Here is a 17,159-nt window from a genome sequence, read left to right as displayed (position 1 = left end):
CACCAAAAGAAAACGACGCAAATTGGCAATAAATTCATTTATCGTTTTTCTGAATGAATCCATGGTCCTCCTTTATTATGTCGGCTGCTTTTTCTCCAATCATAATTATCGCAGCGTTTACATTTCCAGTAATAGTCCATGGCATTCTATTGAAAGGTTATTGGCGGTTAATAAGTTTTAAGCTTGGCATACAAGGGAAGCTAGTTTTAAATCGTTCTTGCAATATTGTTGCAACAAAAATTGAAACGCACTTTATCTCGTTTTTTGTGGTGCATGCTTTCATTAAATGATCAAAAAGGATTTAAAACTAGCATTTTCCAACCTAAAACACAACTCTATAAGAAAAGACTTTTAAAAAGACTTACACCCCACCATCATCTTGTCGCAAATTTTTAATAAAACAACAGCATCTGAATCCAAATCTGGTCTCATTTTGCTAGTCCCGACTGGATGATTGTCGCCGCTTCCGAAATACTTGATGTAGCACCGAAAATAGTCGTCCGATTGAAAATCAAAACGATCACATTCATCTATTGGTATATGTATAAATTCGGCTCCATTCTTTTGATATGCAGGTGTATTTGTGAACGAAATCTGCTGTTTTATTCCTCGAATTGATGTTTCAACGTCTTCTGCATTTGTAAAATATTCGGGAACAATGATCGGTTTATCGTAAGGCGAAGGACTATCTAACGTAACATATCCTCTCGATTTGGGGTGGGCTTTACTTACAGCAATATAAGCAACGTCATGATTTTCATTTTCTTTAATTAATGCTTGTGCAATACTCTTTTTATAGCTTCCAAGATAGCCCTTCAATTTCGTTGAATTCTTTTTATAATAAAATATGAATACTTGTATATCTGGTAAATCCGTTGCATTCACTGTACTTAAAAATCCATACGCAGGTGTTACTTCAATTGACGTTAGTTCACCTGTGTTGTGAGCAGCGTATTCATACACATCATCAAGTTGCTGCAATGGCGGTTCTGGTTCAGATGGTTTTAATTCGATTGAATGATGATATGCAAAAATGTCCAATCAATACAATGATGATCATTTTTTTAAATGTTTCTCTTTAGAGTGAAGAAACTCTCCAATGTACGGCCATGGCTTTTTACCACCTCGCTCCTCTCTTTCTATACCTCTCTCTCTCTCTACATGCCTATACATACACACACACACACACACACACACATTGTAAAAATTAAATTGTACAAACATCTAATAAATTGTGTTTTTATTTATTTTCATCAATATTATTCAGGCATAAGTAAACAAAATGTATTTACAGAAATACGAATATGATTGTCATCCATTCAAAGCATTTCTAGCATTGATAAACAGTTGAAACTGAAATTTCAGGTTGAGATTTTTTAAATATGTAAACAGCAATAAATTTAATAAAACTTATTATTTTTTTTTTTTCTGTTATTGATTAATTTTTTTTTACAAAATCCTGCACAAAATCAACGAATCGAATTCAAATGTAGATTAGATGTATGCATTTTCTATTATGATTTTGTTGGATGCGTTCAATGTTGTCAAACTATAGTGAGCCATTGTAATGCTATATTTCGCACAAAATATGCATACAATGTAATGGTACAATCGCATTAATATGGTGCATAAATTATGCATATTGTGGTATGCATACTGGATTCATCTACTTATCAACTATAATATAGATTTCGACTTCTCTTACACAATTTCGTTTATTTTCGATATTTTGATGAATCAAATGGTTTTATTGTATTCAAGGGGTCATTTTGAAAAAAATTCAATCATAATTTTGTACAAAATAGGTTTATTTTACAAATTTAATGAAAAAATACATTGCACTTTGCATTCAGGACATTCTGCATCATATTAAACGAATAATAAACGAATTTTGTACGGTCTTATGATTGGATATATTTTGAAACATGTCATTGAAAAAAATCAAATCATTAGAACCGTGCAAAATTAGCATGTGACAAAATTTCTTAAACATTTATTGGCTTCAATATTCTTCCAATGCAAAACCGATATCAAATTTTTTTCGCAAAATTTTTAAATGAATATATGTCGCGAAGTTTTATGATAGGATATATTTTAAAATATGGCAATGAATACAACAAAACCATTTACGCAGCAAAAATGAATCAGTTTAAAGTTTTAATAAGAAAAATCGCTCCCATAGAATATAAAATGTATGAGACATTTTGAATTCGGAAATCCACTAGATTTTTTTTCCTTTTTATTTATGCTTGTTTTCATTATTAAAATTCACTCAAATCATAAAATTACGGAAAATTAGTCAAATTCGCATTTTCATAAAAAAAATTCTTGTTCGATGGGCACTTTGCACTATACGTTGATAAAAGATAATTCGAAAAAAAAAATAAAATTGAACTATCAGCAGCTAGTTTTATAATTTGAGTAAATTCAAATAGTACCAATGAATACAAAAAAACTATTCAAATGACCTAAATACAAAAAAAAAAGTTTTCATCTGTAGATTTCTGAATTCAATATGTCTCATATATTGAGCGACTTTTGAACTAATTTTGTTTCTTCGGATATTTATTAAAATTGAGTTATTTTTGTTCCTTTTTTGATTCGTATGAATTTAAATAATGATGATAAAAAGAAAAAAGTAATTTAAATCGCTTCAATACCAAGAACGAAAATTTTCATCTCCCATTTCCCAAATTCAAAATTGTTCATATATGAAGTAACACGTAAATTACAAATTTTTGCACGAAAATATAAAATCGATCACTGTTGGATATTTTTCTGATTTGAGTGAATTAAAATAGTGATAATAAATACAACAAAACTATTCAATACCAAAAACCAGAGATATTTCTCATTTAGTTAATTTCTCGAGCTAGAGCCAAACATAAAAACGGATATTTTTTCACAGAGGTTCAAAATAAATATATTTTGTACACTTTTGTGATGGGATATATTTTTAAATATACCATTGAATAAAATCAAATAATTTAAATAACAGAAATACCGAAAATAAAAAAATAGATGAGATCAATGAGGATTTGCAATATGGTGTTTTTGCGATGCATACTGTATGCATCATGTGTATGCATATATTTTTATGAAAATGGCTCATTGGGTATGTTGAGAGTTTTACGCGCGCAATCGATGTCTGCAGACAATTTAACTGTCAAAAATGCTTTGTCTTGGTGAGTAAAAAAGTAACTATCATCAGTGTAAGCAACAAACAATTCATTTCAGTTCATGAAAGAAATATTATTTGGAAATCACGTAAATCAATATACGAAACATAATGTCTGCATATTACGAGCAATCTTTTGATATTGCTAAGCCACAAATAAAGGTCGAAACAGACATAATAGTTGTTTATACTCATGTTATGTTAACAGATGTCGGATTTCGTTGCTTGGTAACCAATTCTGAGGTTAGTTTACATTGTTTTATTTGTCATTATAGTATTTTCCACATGAGAAATATTTCTTACTTAAGATTTTATTCTCAATATAATTCTTCTCTTCAGCAAGGCGAGAAAAAACCATCAACTTTTTTACCGAAAAATTGGAATGAAAATAGCGATAAATATTCTTTACGATACATACTGGGTGATGAGGCTTTCGTTATGATCGGAACAGTTGTAGATGAAAATATTATCTTAAATTTGTTGGTAGGTAAAGCAAAAGAAAATGGGAAAAACTTTCTTTGTGTGCATAATCATTACAATGATGATCATTTTTTTAAATGTTTCTCTTTAGAGTGAAGAAACTCTCCAATGTACGGCCATAGCTTTTTCTATCAAAGAAACTGTTAAGTCGATTGATGGAGCTACTTTGGTGGAACTTGTTCCAAACTATAAACAAGTATCATCACGGTTGGATGAATTGCTAATTGCACCATTTCGAAAGGTCAGCCTAAATGACAGTGGATCGTCTACTTCTTCGGGTGAACGTGAACGTAGGATTGGTGCTTATCGTAATCCCGGTTTCGAAAGGTACAGAACATTACAAAGATCAAACAACCATAAATCGAAAAAGAAACCAACTTCATTATATATCTTATGTCTAAAAAATAATAATAATAATTTTCAGCGATTCACCACCTAAATAAAATGAAGTGAGCGATTTTCGTAAGGATTGATTCAGTGCAAATTTTCATTACTCTACTGAATGAGGTTAATTAGTCACTATCACTATTAAGTGAAATACAATAAAAAAAAATAAAAAAAATATATATTTATTCTGTACAAAAACAGAGCTGATGGAAAAGAAACTAAAAGCAATCTGATTTTAAACAAATAAATTGTAAAATAGTTAAAGCCGAATGTTGTTATTTTATTGACTATACTGTAAATAATATCTTGTTTCTTTAATTGTCTTTAATTATATTCCGTTGCATTTTTTTAAATTGGTTTTTTGGCAGCATTGGCGGGAAAGAAGCACATAAATGTTCATCTAATGTCTGTGCAATAACAAAAAAGAGATTTTATTTGGATAAATATAGCATGGTAAAAGATTAAATCAAACTCACTTCATCACTCAATAAGTCAAATGATTTCAAGTCATCATAAATTCTATTGAATTTATTTAATTGTTCTTCCGTCCCCGACTTTTCTATCGATCTTCGTAAATCTTCAACCTAAAAAATAAAAAGTTAAAAATTGTGGCACACCATTCAACCAATGTTTCAACAAACCATTTCTTTCCCAATGCACGGTTTTTGCGTGTCAGTTCCTCGACTGCATGAAACAATCGATTGATTTAATATATTAAATGCTTTTTCAAATTGACCAAGCTTGGTGAAGGCGATAAACCGAATAAATCTTGACGTCACGTAAAAAGAAAAAACGTTTAAACTCAAAGCAAAGTTTGGATCATCTTGCTTGATGGCCAATCCAGCGAGAAGAAATTGTGTTCGCCTTAATGGTTTCAGATCTTTTATGCTTTGCCATACCTTTCTTGTGTATTCGTAGTGTTCGGGGGTATTCTAAAAAAAAGAGGGTATTTATCAAATTTCGAATTAAAAAAATTGTGTAATCAATAAGGGTGATGAAAAACCTGTAAGTAACAAGATGCAAACAGCAAGCAATCAACCGTTTGACTCGGCTTCAATTCGAAGGCATCCAAGCGAAGTTTTATTTGTTTATACAGATCAATAACTTCCTCATATCGCTTATTTTCATACAACAAACTCAATAGCACCTTATACGTCTCCATTTGATGAAAGCATTCCTTCACATCCGGGTCTCGGAATAACTAACAACGAAAAATTCATATAAATAGTGCGAGCATTGAATTATAGACATTTAAGTACCGTGACCGCTTCATCAGGCAAATTTAAGAAATAAAATAATCGCATAATTTGTGTGCCAAACACAAACGGTTTTACTCGGTGCGTATTGTTATTAAAGTTGTCGGTGTATTTAATTAAAAACCGTTTTAATGTATTCAATTCATCTTTTTTGCCGTCGATTAAAAGAATGTAATGTTTCAAATTGTCTCTTTGTTGATCTAGTTGATAGTTGTCAAAGTTGGATATAATTCCTTCCTTGTATTCTATGGCCGATTCAAGATTTTTAAATTGTTTAAAGGCGTCTGCACGAAGTTTTTCAAAATGAACTACTCCCAGCTCGTCTCTTGTGTACAAAGTACGGGTATATATAAATCTGGCATCTGAAAATGTAGAGAAATTTTCTTGTTTGTTATTACTATGTCCGAGTTATACGATGAATTTTGAACTAGCCTCTAATTTTATGCTTAAATACGATTTGGGCCCCACGTAGAAGTGACTGCATTTTTTTTCGACGAATTTTTCGTTAAATATGTTCAAATCAACAAAATAATAGTCTAATTGCGGTGAATTTAACCAAAAACTCAGCAGAATATTGACATCTGTTCCGAATTGAATGTCAAAGTGGATTTTTTGACACCACCGTGAATTGTGTGACGTTTAAAACGTTTGGTGGAAACCAGAAAGAGAGAACGATATTACGAAAGTTGGCCTCCATCGATAAACGCCCATCATTTATTTCTTTTTCATACTTTCGAAAAATAGTACATTTTTTCACATATTTTGATACTGTTAAAGAGTTGTACAGTGTTTCATAAAAATGCACATCAATTCTGATTTAATAGATTGATTTTTATTATTATTATTCTTTTTCACCGATAACAAAAATTAAATGGAAAATCACAAAGAATTTTTATTTGTTAGAAACAATTTATAGAATTTAATTCCGTAAGCGTTGCATTTGTGGTGCTGAAAGTTTTACTTTTCCGGGCATGTTTCGTGCCGCCGCATCCGGTTTAATGGCTTTAATAAGATCTTTTTCTTGGTTTGAACACAGCTTCTCCTTTAAGAACATTGCGAATGCGGTCTTCGAAGTTTTACCTCGTCGTCCTGTCAATTGGAATTGATTAGTAAGAAATATATAAAAAAATCTAAAAATATGAAGTAGTACCTGTGCCCGGTGTTATTTTAACTTTGTACCTGAAATCATTTCAAAAACATCATATTACTTGTCAATTCACGGATTTTTTTTATTCTACCCACAAGATGTCAAAACTTACTTGTAATTGTGTAATGCATTATACGGTGCGACAACGGGCAGTGCAAAGAGTAATTCGTCTTCATCAACTGGGCAACCGGTCAACGAGTTTAATAAATCAGTATCATTGCCATCACCAAGATTTTCATCTTCATCGCCAGCTTCGACATCACCTGCTGCTGCTGCTTCAGCACTTTTATTCTCCCATTGTGGTTTTTTGCCGCTTTGGTGCATTGGATTTCGTTTTGAATTTTCCGAATCGGCTTTTTCGTTTTCTTTTTCCTTTGTTTCGTTGGGCTTCTTGTTGCCGGCCGACTTCAAAATTTCCATTCGCATTTGTTTCTCTTCTTCGTCTTGATCCTTGTATTTTTCTTTGATTTTTTTTAATTTGCTCTTTTGACCGCGTTTAAAACCCGACTTCGATTTTTCATTTTCACCAACATTATCATTTTTCTCCATTTTCTGTTGTTGTGGTTGTTGTTGTTGTTTTTTCTTTGAATCGCTATGTTTTCCTTTCGCTTTTTGAATGACACGATTTTTGCGTGGTAATTGCTGAGGTGCTGCATGGATAATAGCACCTTCTTCTTCATCATCGTCATTGCCAGCAGCCGTTTCCGCAGTTTTGCTCGATTCAATACTTATTTGACTAACTTGAGTACTTAGGCCGCCAATTTTGATATGAGTATCTGGAAAATGGTTTGCGTCATCATCGCTATCTGAACTATCACTGTCTTCATTTGCGGCCGCTGTATCCTCTTTATCTGATTGTTGCGCTTCTGCAACATCTTCACTTTGTACACTTTCAGCATTAAGTTCATACTTTTTTTGTGCATCGGTGTCAAAGGTTCGTACACAGCGCTCGCCAGCATGTCGTGCTATCGATGACTCTTCCAATTTGAACATAATGCTAAGACCCAAAATCAAATGGCATGGCGGTAAGAAATTCTTTTTTCCTCTTATCATGAAACTACCTATATAATAAAGTGGAAGAAATATCCATTAAAATAAATGTCCCGTGGTTGCATCAAAAGTTGAGCGTACCTGTCTCAAGATATTCTCCCGTTGGTGCGGTTTTACTGACTTGCTCGGCTCGCACCCAGTATGCGCTTGTTGTTACCTTCGCATCCCATGCAACCGAATACGAAATGGCCATAGCGCCAGCTTCGAGTAGTGTTTTTGGTGGAATGATAGCCTGTGGATCGGATGAATTTCCAGTAAACGGATTTCGAATGACAACACTTGAAGCACCCTGTATGTCTGCATGCACGTAAATATCATTCGGACGCAAATATCGTTTGACAATCAATTCATTTTGTTGCTGGTCTCGTCCGCCAATTACCAAATAATTTTCTGTACTAATGAACCAATAAAATTTCTCAAACCAAAACACTTTACGTGCCTTGGAAATATTCGAAATGGTGCGCACTTCTTTCAAATGCTCCTGAGTTTTTCGTTCGGCATTCTTCAAGGCTTTGGTCGATGACTCGATGGTACGATTTTCCTTGTCTGCGGCACTACGTTTTTGATCATAGTAACGAGTGGCATTTGCATAAGCCGACAAACCCAAATCAATGTCCACCACCATCGATGGCAAATCATCACTATCGGCCGTTTCCGCATCGGGTTCCGATTGATCGAATGCTGCATAGGGATCGGTAAGTAACAATGCCACATGATTTGTTTCTAATTTCAATTGTTTGATGCTATTTGCCACCTTGTCACCAGCTGCTTGTGCATTTTTAACAAATTCCTTTATATCCTCCCATGACATTTGATTGGCAATTACACTGCGCATTGTCACCAACACGCTATTGATCAATTCCGTATTTCGGGTGATTAACTCGGCACGTTGTTTATTCAATAGCTGCGCTTTATTCAATTCTTCTAACCGTTTTTCATGATCTTTACGCACATTCGATAGTTTTTTTAATGCTTCGCATTCCTGTTGATACGTTTTCAAATCGATTTTTTGACCAACCATTGTAGAATAGAACTCATCGACAGCCGCATCAAATGTGGCAAATTCTTTGTATTTGGACGTACGATTCTGTTCAAATAAATACGGATGATATTCAACGTTATAATGGAATTCTTCCGGTTCGGCACCCTCGGTGCTTGATGGTTTCATTTCGGTTTTTTGAATGATAAATCCATGTGGTTCATTATCTTTGCGATCAACAGTTTTCATGATGTCATTCGCTTCATTCAATGCCTTTACCAACGTATCAAAATCTTTTGTTTCGTCAAAGAACCGCGCCGAACTGTTGTTATCTTTAGCTTTTTGTTGTTTTCCTTTTTTCGTTTTGCCCTTTTGATTCTCGTTCACTGGTGTTTCTTCAACGGCAACCTTATCGCTCCCATGACCTTTCACCTTGCAATTGTCCAGATCATACTTCATCAGAACATGAGTTAAAACCGTTGGACCACAATCTATTTTGTCAATTGGAATTAATTAATTAGTAAAAAAATATTAAAAAAAGTAAAACTTAAGAAATACCTAAAATCGGTGTCAAAATTCGTTTGAGAGAATCATCAGATTTCACATTGCCTAAGACCTCACGTATGATTTCATCGCTCGGTCGATTTGCATTCACACGTGCACGTGCCTCTGGATATTTTTCCCGGACAACAAAACGTACTTCTTCGCCCTCAGTGTGTGGTCGCAATACGTTGAGAATGGTCATTTCATGATCGCACAAAATCAAATTACCACGATCATACAATTCCAAAATCAGATGATAAGTGGCATCACCAATACCAAACTGAAAGTCAATTATACGATCGGTGCCCATTTGCTGTAAGCTTTCGAGACGTTTGTTTTTCAAATGCTTACGCAATTTCATGGTAAATCCGGATGGTGATGGATTCTTTGGCCATTCAAATGCCGTCGTATGAAACCGAATGCCCGATTCAAACAAAAGCGTTTGTTTTACATCTTTATCTTGTAATTTTATCAAGTAGGTTTTGTTATCAATGTCATAAATTTGATTCACACGCAAACCAACCAATCTATAAACCAAGCAAAAAAAATGTTAATGCACTTTTGATAATACAACATAATTTGAATAAAATCAACTTACTTTTGGAGTTCAGCTGTGATGCAAGCAACATCATAACTATTAAATCGATTCTTCATGATGATTTAACACAAAAAGGACGCTTATGAACTATAAATTTGTTGCAGAACAGACGAACAATTTAATGACAAATAAAAGAAAATAACTTTGTACCAAATAATAATACGTACTGAACGAAGTATCGTAATGTGAAGCTGTCATTTTGATGGAGAATGCCACATGCTTTTCAGCTGTCAAATTGGTGGCGCTAGTGCTTACAAAAGGAATTACACCAAAAATACAACAATAATTGAATATATGCTGAGATAATTGACGTTTTTTTAGATTTTTAGTGGTTTCAACCATATTTCAAAAAAAAATTGTATTAAAATCTCAAGAAAAATCCACCAAAATCTCTAAAAACATTTTTTTTAGAATAAATTTATCTACTACGTCACAACCGTCAATTGCATTCAAAACTGGTTTACGCTTTATGTCAACAGATTAGAATGGAAAAGTTTCTTTTTTTTTTTTTTTGATGTGTACAAGTGTCAACAACACGAACATATACCGTTAAATGCCAAAATATTGAGAAATACGCAATGTAAAATTCCACAGTGATCACATACATTCCAGTCCGCATTTAATTTATACATTTTACTAATTCGAAAATAATGACCACTGATGGTGTTGTTGGTTGGCAAAAGTTGTGATTTGTGAACAATTAGTATTATCATGGATTCCGAAGTGAGAAAGCGAAAAAATCGTAGTGATTCAAAGAATGTGTCAAAAATCACAGAAAAATCTAGGCCACACACCGATGATCAATCATCATCGTCTGACATAAATGAAAGTGATTCGGAACAAAAAATTCAAAATATTCAGCCGAATGAACAAAATTCACCAGCAAATGCCGATCAAATCTCAACTTTACCAGAAATTGCCATACCCCATCAATTTCGATTAACATTCGAAATCGATTTAATATCGATCACATTGTTTGTTGTAGCGCTTTGTACGCGATTCTATCGATTAAGTGAACCGAACAACATTGTTTTCGATGAATTACACTATGGCAAATATGTGTCACTGTATTTAAAACGAACATTCTTCTTCGATCAACATCCACCACTAGGCAAACAGCTAATATCAGCGGTCGCCAATTTTGTTGGATACAATGGCAATTATACATTTTCACACATTGGTGCCCAATACACAGAGAACGTGCCAATTTTTTGGCTCCGATTCGTTCCGGCCCTGTGCGGCAGCCTGTTGGTGCCAATCGTATACCAGTTACTACGACAACTCAAATTGAGTGTATGGACGGCAACATTGGGTGGAATTTTGATCATCATTGAAAACGCACTGGTCACCCAATCGCAATTCATTCTCATGGAACCGATGCTGTTGATGTTCTCAATTCTTGCAATTTTATTGCTATTAAAATACCAAGACTGTTATGACAAACTCGGCGAAATCACTTCGCTGCCAGATCGTTTCGATTTAATCGTGTCGATGTTGGTGTATGGCATTTTTTCGGCGATTTTTTTCACATGTGCATTGTGTATCAAATATGTTGCTATTTATTCATGTTTATTGGGCATGTTCATTGGATTATTGCAAGTGTGGAAAATGTTGGGCAATCATCAAAATACAAATGTTTCGATTGCATTGCAAGTGGTCTTTCGTTCGCTGGTATTCGTTGTTGTTCCAATCATCATATACTTGTCGGTGTTTTGGATTCATTTGGCTGTGTTGAGTAAGGCCGGACCTCACGACAGTGCAATGACGAGCGCATTTCAAGCATCACTCGAAGGTGGATTGGCATCGATTACAAAAGGACAACCGCTTAATGTTGCACACGGCTCACAAATAACATTGCGACACACTCACGGACGTACGTGTTGGCTTCATTCACATGCTCACCTTTACCCCGTTCGATATCCCGATAAAAGAGGCTCCAGCCATCAACAGCAAGTGACGTGTTACAGTTTTAAAGATGTCAACAATTGGTGGATTGTGAAGCGGGCTAGCAAAGATGATCTGGTGGTCGAAAGCACAGAAGTGGATGTTATTAAACACGGCGATGAAATTCAACTGATTCATGGTATTACGTCAAGAGCGCTTAACTCACACGATGTATGTCGTCACATTTTCTTCAGCCGAACAAAAAAAAATGCATTGTATTTTCTTTCACACTTTACAGGTAGCAGCGGCGGTGACACCACAAAGTCAAGAAGTTTCCTGTTACATTGATTACAACATATCAATGGCGGCACAAAATCTATGGAAAGTCGATATTTTGAATAAAGCAAGCGAGGGCAACGATTGGCATACCATTAAATCACATGTTCGTTTAATTCATGTTGCAACCGGAGCTGCATTACGTTTCAGTGGACGTCAATTACCAGGTTATAAATAAAAAAAAAAGTTGAAAAAATGTAACTTTCTAAACTCATTAAATTTTTCGTATATAGATTGGGGTTTTAATCAGCATGAAATAGTCGCAGATCGAAATCTGGAGCACATGGATTGTGTATGGAATGTTGAAGAGCATCGGTATACAAAGACGGCCGATCAACGTGAACGTGAACGGCAAATGGTGCGCGCCGAAATGATTCCAACCAAACCGACGAGCCTAACATTTCTGGAAAAGTTTATGGAAATTCAATTCAAAATGCTTTGGCCATCGGCATCAGAAGCCGTACAAACACATATGTACAGTTCGAGTCCGTTGGATTGGCCATTCTTGACGAAAGGAATTGCATACTGGGTGGATAAAAATTCAAATGCACAAATTCATTTGCTTGGCAATGTTGCGACATGGTATTCGGGTGTAGCGGCTATATCACTCTACTGCATATTACTCTGTATTTATTTACTACGACGACGTAGACATTGCTATGACATTGACGAACGAACTTGGTTACAGTTTTGTCGGTGCGGTGAAGTTCTATTTGCTGGCTATCTTCTTCACTTTTTGCCGTACTTTTTTGTCGAACGAACTTTATTTTTACACAATTATTTGCCGGCTTTAGTCTTTAAGATTATGTTATTGTGTTTTATGTTTGAGCATATATTTTATGTAATTCGTCAACTCTTTCGATCGGAGAAAATGTGCTATTATTATGGCGTTGGAATGTGCTGTTGGTTCATCTGTATTTTATATGTCTTCCAACGATTTTCTGTACTTACATACGGACTGCTTCAAATTGACGGTCACTCCGTTACGGCTGACGATATAATCGCACTCAGATGGAAAGATACATGGGATTTTATTATACATAAAGAACTCTCTTAAGAATCTCTCTTAGAAGACAATAATAAAAAAGAGATTTACGAAATAAGAATACTCATGGTTTAGATTTTTAAGATGCAATGTTTTTTTATATTTCTGTACTTAATTTGAATGCTCTCAAAAAATAGTTGATATTTTGAATAAAGATTATGCATGAGCAACTAAAGACTATTTTTTTACAAAACAAAAAAAACGTAAGTAAGCTATACCAGACCACCAAACGAAGAACATATGGTAAGTTATATTGTGTATAAACTGTCATGCACTGGAGCAAACTGGTATCGTGTATGTCATTCAATGTGGAGATATGTTTATGGAATATAGATTTTAAACTTTATAAAGTTTGTTTGTTTTTTCATTCATGTATACTAACCTACTAGACAACTATGATGCATATAGAGTTATAAGGGTTTCATGTTTATCATAATAATAATGTAATATATATTGATATCAAATTCATTTTAAATGTTTGAGCCAGCCATTTGTGTGTGTTTGTATTTTCTATGAAAACCATTTCATTCAACGACCAATTCAAAGCTGTCGATTTCATCAAAGTGCTCATTGGTTTGGCGCGCGAAGTCTTCCAATTCTTCCAGTTCCTGTGAATTAAATAAAAATTTGTAAATATTTAATATTTGTTTTAATCTTTGATGATTTTTCTTAGAAAAATCATGAACAACCGCTGTATTGTCTGAGCTATGCCACCGAATCAAAGTAAATATTGAAAGTTAATTTGATTGTCGCATGAAGTCAGTTCCACGAATAGTATGAAGCGACAACAACAACAATTGCTTGTTTTCATTATATAAATAATCAACGAATTTTACTTTAATGTAAACGATGAATAGCTCTTTCTGCTGCTTCTCTTTACAAAATCTTATTCATGCCGATAAAATATATCATGTGAATTAAAGTAATGGTAGCTTGTCATTGTGTAACAATGAAACGTTCTAAATATAGTCGTACTCTTAGTATTTGGGGAAAATGTTGTTTGCCTTTGAATAAAAAATTCTTACTTTTGGATTTGGTTCTGTTGTTTTCTTGCGACGCTTGGCCCGTTTCGAAGGCTTTCCAATATCGTCAAAGTCTTCATCGTCACTGTGTTCCTCTTCTTCCGATTCTTCCGATTCAATTGAGATTCGTCGTTTGCGCTGTCTTTGTGGGCGACTGTAACTTCGTCGTCTGTCTTGAACCTATTGAAAAAACCCAAAAAAATGTCATGTAAAATAATTGACACAAAATGTTATCTAAAATGTTAAGCTTACCGTATCAACCTCTTCGAATAAGGTTACTGGATCTTTGGAGTTGTCTTTTTTGCGTTTATCACTTGGTTTGACCGCGAATGCGGTTCGAATGTCTTTTTGTATAGCGCCAGTATCGCCAAAGACAACATTTCGTTTCTGCTTTACTGGACTTTTTACCACTTTAGCTGGACTCTTTGCTGGGCTTCTGACATGTTTCGCTTTAGTTTTATCGGCTGTGGCTTGTTTGCTTGTGACTTTTGTCTTTTTTATGCTTTCATCTTTGTCGACATCTGGTTTGTGCAGAAAACGTTTTAATTTTGCGCGAATTTCATCGAGTGCCGACTTTTCAGCTTCTGACTTTGAGCCGGCGGTGGTGTTGGTTGTGGTTTTGGCACATTCCGATTCTTTGTTTGTAGTTTCATTGATAATTTCTTCTTCATCATCATCGTCAAAACCAAAACAATCGTCGGCAAAACTGTGGCTGTCAACATTTCGATCGAACACTTGAGCGGCACGTCGCGATGAAAAATATGATGCTTCTGGGAGTGTAACGCTAGAGTCTTTTGTTGAGTTGACACTTGTTTGAATTGAATTCAATGTCGATTTGGGAAGTACACCAAAACTTCGCGCTGCCGATGTTGTCGATTTTACCGATTCAAAACTTGGTGAATTTGTGTTGTTCACTTCACTCGTCTGAAACATGAAAAAAATGATATTTTAGTAAGTTAAACATAATTTTACGATGCACTGAAAATACTTACGATATTTTTCAATGGGCTGCGGCCATAAACACGACGTTTGGTTGGTGAAAAAATGTTGTATTCGCTTGATATTTCGAAAACGCTGTTGTCATTGCTATTTTTGAGTGGAGTTCGTGCAGCTTGTGCACTTATACTTGGCTGATACCATCCATTTGATGTAGATGCCGAACTGGTGCTCGGACGATTCAGTGGTCGTAAAATGCCCGAACTGGTTCCAGGTTGATTTTTATCAATTGATGCACTCTTTCCCGGTTTGTCCAATAATCGTAAAGCAGCCGCACTTGTGCTTGGTTGATCCCATTCATTTGATGTAGATGCCGAACTGGTGGTTGGACGATCCAGTGATCGTAAAATGCCCGAACTAGTTCCAGGCTGATTTTTATCAATTGATGCACTATTTGCCGGTTTGTCCAATGACCGTAATGCAGCCGCACTTGTGCTTGGTTGATCCCACAAATGTGAAGCGACTGAACTGTTAGTGGGTCGACTTTGTGCACTGGTACTTGGGCGATCCAATGAATTTTCCTTGTCAACATCATGATCTGGTTCGTTCACGCCATTGTTACCAACATCAAAATCATTATCATCGTTGTAGTTGTACTGTGGTACGTTTTCATTGTCTTCATTCTGGCCCGTTTTTGGCACATTTTCTTGACTGTCATTAATGGCTGACAACTGTAAACGTTGTTTCTGGATATTACCTCGAGTCGATCGGCCCACAAGTGGCGATGCATTTTCAAAAAATATCGAATTTAATGAGCCATTATTTTGTTTTCCCATTGCATTTGCTTTTGTGCCAAGTGGTGTTGATGTTTTTGGTGTGGACTGTAAACGTTGAAGATTTGGATTTCGTAGTTTTGCATTCACAGTGTTGATTGCGTTCACTTGTCCACGTACATCATCACCGCTACCTTTTGAAGGTACAACAGTTGGATTGGCCGTTGATTTGATCGGAACATTAACCACTTTACGTTTAAGATTAGGTTTCTTTTGTGGTGGTTCAACATCAACTGGCTGTTTATCACGGCGTCGCTTTTGTGTGACTGCCTTCTTAACCGGATTTTTTTCATCGGTTTTTGTTTTCTTCACATTTTTCGGGCGATACTTTTTCACTTCGATAATATTATCTTTGGCCAATTTATCGAATAAATCTTTCATTTGGTCTTCGATTTCCTTCATCGGCCCTGGTGTATCCTCTCCATCAAATGAATAATCGTATACATTTTGTTGTTTAGCTGCCTTGTCCTTGGTCATAACATGAGTAGCTGGAATTTTCTTTACCGGTGTTTTAATTACGGTATCAGTTATTTTTGGATCCATTCGAATTTTTTCTAAGCGAACGCTACAATTTTTCATGGCATTTAGATCGCTTTGGGATTGTGTTTGGAGTGGTGTACGACTTTCATTTGATGCGTTGGTATTTTCATTCTTTGTTGTTGTTTTTGACATATTGCGTCGACTATTCGTCCACTCGCCAATTTTTTTTGTTGCCGCTTCTTTTGCTTTTCGACCCATCTTTTACCAATTATTTTTACAGAATTTTCTTCAAATTTTATTCAATCTTCACTTTTTATCGAATCTTTTATCAATATTTCATTATTTAAACTTTCACTTGTTCGCAAATTTTTCGGAATGTTTTTTTTTACGCATTTGTGAACTTATGTTTCTCCATCTATACACAAACAAATATTGCGTTCAATTATACCAATGGCTGCATTGGAAGAGAGAAAAAATATGAGAACTGTCAAACACTACGAGACTTTCGAGTTTTGAATGTGAACCGTTTGAAAAGTTCCGTTGCGGATACAACCGATTGAGTTTTTATGTGACATTTTTTAAATTTAAAATGTACATTTCATTTTTTTAATTTAAAATGTACATTTCATTTTTTTGATCTTTGTAATACAGTTTTTAAACTTAATTAAATAAAAAAAGAACTTTTTTCAACACAGAAAAAAGAAGTGTTTGTTTATTTCACAACAGCGTAATTTACGCACTAAACATACTAAATACAAATTGATCCAAGAGGTGTCGCTGTATGCACTGAACGGGCAGATGCATAGTAATAATAAGCGTTTTCGGCTTGCTTTATGTATTCAAACTTTTGTTATTGTAAATAAGATCAAATGGGATTTTTTGACACAAGAAAACTGAATAAGATGTTAGTTTTGCAATACAACACATTTTTGGTACACTTTTCAAACAGATTTCAAATTCTTAAAAAATCACCAAAAATGTAGACAAAATATAAATATATAAAAA

At 34.7% G+C, this 17,159-nt stretch overlaps 6 protein-coding genes across 6 annotated transcripts; 2 read left to right on the top strand and 4 right to left on the bottom strand.

The window, feature by feature from the left end:
• Window position 1: 1 nt before the first annotated feature.
• LOC116337229 (glucose dehydrogenase [FAD, quinone]-like) lies at window positions 2-1,060 on the bottom strand. The gene is made up of 3 exons (XM_031761625.1): window positions 1,049-1,060; window positions 366-975; window positions 2-146 (listed from the first exon to the last, which is right to left on the bottom strand). Coding segments are annotated over exons 1-3 (624 nt in total). The 3' UTR covers window positions 2-144.
• A 2,121-nt stretch (window positions 1,061-3,181) lies between these two features.
• On the top strand, window positions 3,182-4,315 carry LOC116336978 (proteasome inhibitor PI31 subunit-like). The gene is made up of 4 exons (XM_031761230.1): window positions 3,182-3,421; window positions 3,518-3,661; window positions 3,750-3,985; window positions 4,083-4,315. The coding sequence occupies exons 1-4, from the start codon at window positions 3,290-3,292 to the stop codon at window positions 4,099-4,101; spliced, it is 531 nt and encodes a 176-aa protein (XP_031617090.1). The 5' UTR covers window positions 3,182-3,289; the 3' UTR covers window positions 4,102-4,315.
• Window positions 4,281-5,899, bottom strand: LOC116336976 (pentatricopeptide repeat-containing protein 2, mitochondrial-like). The gene is made up of 6 exons (XM_031761229.1): window positions 5,734-5,899; window positions 5,305-5,663; window positions 5,049-5,246; window positions 4,687-4,977; window positions 4,522-4,629; window positions 4,281-4,452 (listed from the first exon to the last, which is right to left on the bottom strand). The coding sequence occupies exons 1-6, from the start codon at window positions 5,783-5,785 to the stop codon at window positions 4,360-4,362; spliced, it is 1,101 nt and encodes a 366-aa protein (XP_031617089.1). The 5' UTR covers window positions 5,786-5,899; the 3' UTR covers window positions 4,281-4,359.
• Window positions 5,900-6,111: 212 nt separating this feature from the next.
• LOC116337128 (nuclear export mediator factor NEMF homolog) lies at window positions 6,112-9,787 on the bottom strand. The gene is made up of 6 exons (XM_031761469.1): window positions 9,619-9,787; window positions 9,036-9,547; window positions 7,580-8,968; window positions 6,561-7,509; window positions 6,452-6,480; window positions 6,112-6,390 (listed from the first exon to the last, which is right to left on the bottom strand). The coding sequence occupies exons 1-6, from the start codon at window positions 9,672-9,674 to the stop codon at window positions 6,221-6,223; spliced, it is 3,105 nt and encodes a 1,034-aa protein (XP_031617329.1). The 5' UTR covers window positions 9,675-9,787; the 3' UTR covers window positions 6,112-6,220.
• Window positions 9,788-10,122: 335 nt separating this feature from the next.
• Window positions 10,123-13,020, top strand: LOC116337285 (protein O-mannosyltransferase 1). Its single transcript, XM_031761712.1, has 3 exons — window positions 10,123-11,733; window positions 11,801-12,005; window positions 12,072-13,020. The coding sequence occupies exons 1-3, from the start codon at window positions 10,330-10,332 to the stop codon at window positions 12,893-12,895; spliced, it is 2,433 nt and encodes an 810-aa protein (XP_031617572.1). The 5' UTR covers window positions 10,123-10,329; the 3' UTR covers window positions 12,896-13,020.
• On the bottom strand, window positions 12,954-16,608 carry LOC116337283 (protein dalmatian). The gene is made up of 4 exons (XM_031761711.1): window positions 14,898-16,608; window positions 14,158-14,829; window positions 13,909-14,085; window positions 12,954-13,491 (listed from the first exon to the last, which is right to left on the bottom strand). The coding sequence occupies exons 1-4, from the start codon at window positions 16,410-16,412 to the stop codon at window positions 13,408-13,410; spliced, it is 2,448 nt and encodes an 815-aa protein (XP_031617571.1). The 5' UTR covers window positions 16,413-16,608; the 3' UTR covers window positions 12,954-13,407.
• Between the last annotated feature and the right edge of the window lie 551 nt (window positions 16,609-17,159).

The sequence above is a fragment of the Contarinia nasturtii genome, unplaced genomic scaffold (assembly GCF_009176525.2).
Source record: "Contarinia nasturtii isolate CC-2019 unplaced genomic scaffold, AAFC_CNas_1.1 Cnas_scaffold_220, whole genome shotgun sequence".
In the NCBI taxonomy this organism is placed as follows: domain Eukaryota; kingdom Metazoa; phylum Arthropoda; class Insecta; order Diptera; family Cecidomyiidae; genus Contarinia; species Contarinia nasturtii.
The sequence above is the reverse complement of the archived record's forward strand: the minus strand, read 5'-3'. Positions and strand labels throughout refer to the sequence as shown.

Bases quoted from the DNA above. Each gene is read 5' to 3' on its own strand.
- LOC116336978 (XM_031761230.1), top strand. From the start codon at position 3,290: ATGTCTGCATATTACGAGCAATCTTTTGATATTGCTAAGCCACAAATA. The intron at 3,422-3,517 runs GTTAGTTTACAT...TCTTCTCTTCAG, and splicing joins GCTTGGTAACCAATTCTGAG to CAAGGCGAGAAAAAACCATC. The intron at 3,662-3,749 runs GTAGGTAAAGCA...GTTTCTCTTTAG, and splicing joins ATATTATCTTAAATTTGTTG to AGTGAAGAAACTCTCCAATG.
- LOC116336976 (XM_031761229.1), bottom strand. From the start codon at position 5,785: ATGCAGTCACTTCTACGTGGGGCCCAAATCGTATTTAAGCATAAAATT. The intron at 5,664-5,733 runs GCTAGTTCAAAA...CTACATTTTCAG, and splicing joins ATTTAAGCATAAAATTAGAG to ATGCCAGATTTATATATACC. The intron at 5,247-5,304 runs GTACTTAAATGT...TTTCGTTGTTAG, and splicing joins TGCCTGATGAAGCGGTCACG to TTATTCCGAGACCCGGATGT.
- LOC116337128 (XM_031761469.1), bottom strand. From the start codon at position 9,674: ATGAAGAATCGATTTAATAGTTATGATGTTGCTTGCATCACAGCTGAA. The intron at 6,481-6,560 runs GTAAGTTTTGAC...AAATGATTTCAG, and splicing joins AATGCATTACACAATTACAA to GTACAAAGTTAAAATAACAC. The intron at 6,391-6,451 runs GTACTACTTCAT...TCCAATTGACAG, and splicing joins TAAAATAACACCGGGCACAG to GACGACGAGGTAAAACTTCG.
- LOC116337285 (XM_031761712.1), top strand. From the start codon at position 10,330: ATGGATTCCGAAGTGAGAAAGCGAAAAAATCGTAGTGATTCAAAGAAT. The intron at 11,734-11,800 runs GTATGTCGTCAC...CACACTTTACAG, and splicing joins GAGCGCTTAACTCACACGAT to GTAGCAGCGGCGGTGACACC. The intron at 12,006-12,071 runs GTTATAAATAAA...TTTCGTATATAG, and splicing joins CAGTGGACGTCAATTACCAG to ATTGGGGTTTTAATCAGCAT.
- LOC116337283 (XM_031761711.1), bottom strand. From the start codon at position 16,412: ATGGGTCGAAAAGCAAAAGAAGCGGCAACAAAAAAAATTGGCGAGTGG. The intron at 14,830-14,897 runs GTAAGTATTTTC...TTCATGTTTCAG, and splicing joins GCAGCCCATTGAAAAATATC to ACGAGTGAAGTGAACAACAC. The intron at 14,086-14,157 runs GTAAGCTTAACA...TTTTTTCAATAG, and splicing joins TATTCGAAGAGGTTGATACG to GTTCAAGACAGACGACGAAG.